At 31.4% G+C, this 5000-nt stretch overlaps 1 protein-coding gene across 2 annotated transcripts in view; it reads right to left on the bottom strand.

The window, feature by feature from the left end:
- The window catches only part of LOC127975424 (mannosyl-oligosaccharide 1,2-alpha-mannosidase IA), a 150087-nt gene that overhangs the window by 17770 nt on the left and 127317 nt on the right, over positions 1-5000 (bottom strand). For both annotated transcript variants that reach the window (XM_052579469.1, XM_052579470.1), the window contains exon 5: positions 129-223. In XM_052579469.1, coding sequence (XP_052435429.1) covers positions 129-223 — 95 coding nt within the window. The remainder of the gene's footprint in view (positions 1-128; positions 224-5000) is intronic.

The raw sequence follows: 5000 nt of genomic DNA, 5'->3' as shown, positions 1-5000 counted from the left end.
CATGCTGCAGCTGTCAGAGCGAGCTGGTGGGCGAATGGAAGCCAGGTGGGAAGCAGGAGTGCCAGAAAACGTCTCTTTCTCTCATAAAACCTGCTATTTGAGACGTGAATGGGCCGGTCGAAGCTCACCTGCCCAGGTTAATGACTCCTCTGGGAATGCCTGTGGGTGTGTTGAAGGCAGGTAACAACTTCTCACCCAGCTCTACCACCTTTTGCTTAAATATCTGCAAAAAAGAAACCAGAAGAGTTAACGGTTAATGACTATGATACACATCTATGAAGCTGTTTCCTCACATGCACACACTTCCTCAACACTCATGCATGTACAGAGCCTATATTCTACACATCTGTTGCATTTTCCTCCCATGCAATCCATCAAAAACAGTCAGATACATGAGTTCAGTGCATCAGCTGATACACATTATTCATCTGTATTATGATTCACTGATGCTTTGTGAAAGAAATTACTATTTTTATTCAGAGAGAATGCATTAAATTGATTAAAAGTGACGTTTATAATGTTACAAAAGAATTCGGTTTTCAAATAAGTGCTGTGCTTTTATACTTTGTGTTCAACAAAGAACCCTGAACATCAATTATAATCAGGAATGTTTTAAGAGATGCAAATCAGTATATGATAATGATTTCTGAAGATCATGTGACACTGAAGACTGGAGGAGTGATGCTGAAAATACAGCAGTGCATCGCAGGAAAAAAATATATTTTACAATATATTGACAGAGAAAACAATCAATTTAAAATGTAATAATAATTTCACAATTTTACGATTGTTTTTTGTTTAAATTATTACAGCGTAAAAGACTTTGCTCATCACAAATTTGTATTGCAAGCATCAAAAATAAAAAATGCAATTATAAACATTTCTAATACACAAAAATAATAATAATAAAAAAAATGAATTTGATAATCATTCAATAAGGAGGAGGAAATTGCGTTTGGCTGTCTGAGGCGCAGAAAACTTCACCTTGTTTTATTTCAAGTGCAACTGCAATATTTCTCAATTACACCCAGAATAGACTTGAAACATCTTGAACCCAGTTGAGCATTTATTAAACACCACCAGCTTCAGTGACAAGATCATCTTCAAAACTGAATTGAACTTAACATTGTGCAGCAGAATGAAGCCAAGTGCAGAACACTGAGATCTCAAGACGTGTTTTTAACACTCATGACGCCAAAAACACAAAGACGGCTGGAAATACGGCTGGTGACAGAGATATTTCTCTCCAAGCTCTTTTTAGGTCAATATCACTATTACTGCTACGATTTAGGTCGAGGGATTTGAACAAACCTATAAATCCAAGTATTAAACTTCAGAGTGTAACTCGTTCCATATCAGACTTGAGATTTTCACCTGGTGGGTGATAAAACGGGGGAAAAAAAGATAAGTAACATAAGAGTTGCACTGAAGATCAAAATATCTCAGGACTCTTCTCACTTGATACAGTGAAACCACATAGCAATCAGTTTGCAGTCTGTACTAAATATGATGCAATAAAAGGTTTTCCCACTGAGTCATGTAAAGAAAAAACAGTGTGATAGTAAATGATTCACAAACAAATGAAGAATCAGTGAGACTAGTGGAGACTGCCTACTGAACGAATGATTCATATGAGTCAGTTCTGTTAATGAATCGTTCAAAAGACTTTGATTCAGTCAGAAGAATCATTTCCTGAACTGAATCAATCCACATCAATGACACATTATTTTTAAGTGAAACAAGTTTTGCATCAGTATCAATGTCTCTATCGTTTTTTAGTTGATAAAGACGAACATTTGTTGAAATTCAACAGCACGAGTGCATTAGTAACGTAAGTTTTACAGACACAATATTGCCAGCTACTTCGTTTTTTTTCTCTGAAACTAAAAAATAGTTTAAAACAGAAATATTGTTCATCTACGAGCAGCATAAAGCATGAGTAGGTGGAGCTTAGCTTCTGAATGAATCACAAAACGGTTAAGGAAATGATTCAATGACTCATTAATGATAAATTTGCATTGCATTGGCAACAAGCTGAAATAAAATAAGCTTTATATATACCTACAGACACTATACATACATGCATATATATATATATTAAAGGAATAGTGCAACCAGAAATGATCCTTCTGTCATTATTTACTTGCCCTAATGCTGTTCCAATGCAGGCATTTCTTTCCTCCAAAAGGACATTTACAAAATAAAGTGGAAATGAAAAGGATGCTTTGGGGCTCCGAAATTATAATACAGCATCATAAAAGTATGATGATGATGTATGCATAATATAACTTATGAAATACTCTGAAAATAATAAAAAAACTGATGTAGGATTTAATTTGAAACTATTTGCTCAAATAAATAACTAATACATTTCAACAGACATGACAACAGAGTTAAATGTGAAATTTTAGGTATAAAGATGAAGTAGTATTTTCTTGTAAAAAATACTGTAATAATATTACGTTATAATGCAACTAAAGATTTATTTACAACTTTATTTTTTTAAATATAAAATTCCATCAAAATGCTTAATATTGCATAAAAAAACATAGTAAAAATAGTAGATTAATTTCATTTAAATATTGGGGGAGCACCAGAACACAAAAAAAGTCTACAGATTTAGAGTTAACTTTTTTTTTTCTTTTTTTTACACAAACTCATATGCATTCAGAAAACTTGAAATATAATGCATTTATCATATGGACTGCTTTCATGATGTATTTATGATGCACTTTTGTGATTTCTGGACAAAAAAACGGTCATTGTGAGTAAATAATAACAGAAATTGCAGGAATTATTCCTTTAACTGCCAGACATAAGGATCCAGATTGTTGTGGGAAATGTGCATTATTGATCAAAGACAGCAGCAGACAGCACAAACATGATTTCACTTTCAATCTAAACACAAAAAACACACAATCCTCTCCAGCGAAGACATGCAGCTCCAAAAGAAGCACAGTAATGGGCAAAGAAGACACAGCCTGGAGTGAAAATTTCATTTTCATCTGAGGAAACACACTCAGGAGGGAAGGGTAGCTCTCAAGTAAGAATGTGACCTTTGACCTCTGCGAGAAATGCAGCCCATCATCAGCATCTGCTCAATTCACTTTACAGCAGCAGAGACATTTTCTGCTTCATTTCAGGATGTTTATGCACAGCTCAGAAATCAGAAATGATTTTTTAAAGGCTATTTACTGTTGAATAACATCAGATTGAAGTCGTAAATGATCATCTCCCGTAAGAATGACTGATGCAACCCGCAAATTATGATTTAGCTGAATAAACCAGAGGACCATGGGATGCCATTTAGACACCGCAGCGTATATTATTCTGCGACTAATATAAAGATCAAAGCAGATTTGTGAAACACCCACACGTTAATGATGTGGATCAAAGAAAACGGAAAATGCACCAAATAGAGCTGTTTATGGAGAGCTGACATTTCTAATCAAAAACAACGATGTGTGCAGGAGACGGTGAATTAATGCTAAATACAAGACCTGACAGAATAATATAACTTATTTATAATCATTTTTAACATTGGACATTACATAATAATAAAAAATAAATCTATTAATGTATATAGTTTTACAAACACACACACACACACACACACACACACACACACACACAGCTTTTAATTAATTTAAATTGTATATAAATAATAATATATAACACTATTAATATAAATTATACACAAGCTTTAAATAATATAAAGTGTATATAATAATAATAATAATAATAATAATAATAAAATATGATTATTATAACCTAATTCTAGATTACTGTATTACATAACATATACGTACATACAAAAACATGCATAATATATATATATATATATATATATATATATATATATATATATATATATATATAGTATAAAAACATAAATTATATAAAATAACATAAGAAATATTAATATAAGAAATGTGTATATATACATATAAGAATATGTAATGACAATAACTAAATAAATATAATATTTTATAATATTATTGTAGATATGTAGATTTCATATAATGAAAATTATTATAAATTATTAAATGAAATAATTATTATAATGCTATAATGCTTAATATTAATTAATTATTAAATTAAATTTAATATAATTATTCAGAAATATACAATTATTATTATTATTATTTTTTTTTGTATTGTAATATTAAATATTCAATTTATTATATGTTTCTCCAATGGCATGAGAGTATCAAACTCTTGATTTGAGTTTAGTTTTAATAACTGATGTTAGGATTACTGATGAACACTGAATACTGCTCTCAAACACTATTCTGGAGTCCAGATGAAACTGTCGTTTATCGGCTGTTTGAAGTGTGAGCAGTAAAGCATCACACCTTTTCTCTTTCTAAACAAGATCCATCCAGTGTATTTCACCTCCACCTTCCCTCACACAGCCATCTGACGCATGCTTTCATTACAGCAGCTCTTTTAACATTGCTGCAAAAAGACAGAAGTTGACTGATGCTCAGATGAGCCTCGGCATGATCTCAGTCGTTCTGCTTCACTTTCATTATAATTTAATCTATGCAATTGACTTATAATTAACATATACTATACATCTATTCAAAATGAGCATAATAATTAGGAAAGCATGAGCAAAATGCTGTTTTCAATAATATGAAATGGACTACAGCATGCACAGTTCCAAAAATTATATATATATATATATATATATATATATATATATATTAGGGATGCACGATATTGGATTTTGGCCGATATTCGATATGCCGATATTTTCAAAATAATTTTGGCCGATGCCGATACCGATATCGATATATATAGGCCTATACAAATATATACTGATATATTTAAACTTTAATTTTACTGAAGATAATTCCATGTATCTCTTCTGTACTGATTCTACCATAAATGTATTATTTTACAAATGTAGACAGACATTCACATCTGAAAAACAGGTCAATTATTTCACTTGGAGAATATCGGTTTGGCTCATCGGCAGAAATATTAATATCGGC

Source organism: Carassius gibelio, chromosome B16 (assembly GCF_023724105.1).
Source record: "Carassius gibelio isolate Cgi1373 ecotype wild population from Czech Republic chromosome B16, carGib1.2-hapl.c, whole genome shotgun sequence".
NCBI lineage: Eukaryota > Metazoa > Chordata > Actinopteri > Cypriniformes > Cyprinidae > Carassius > Carassius gibelio.
This window is presented reverse-complemented; position numbering and strand designations above follow the sequence as displayed.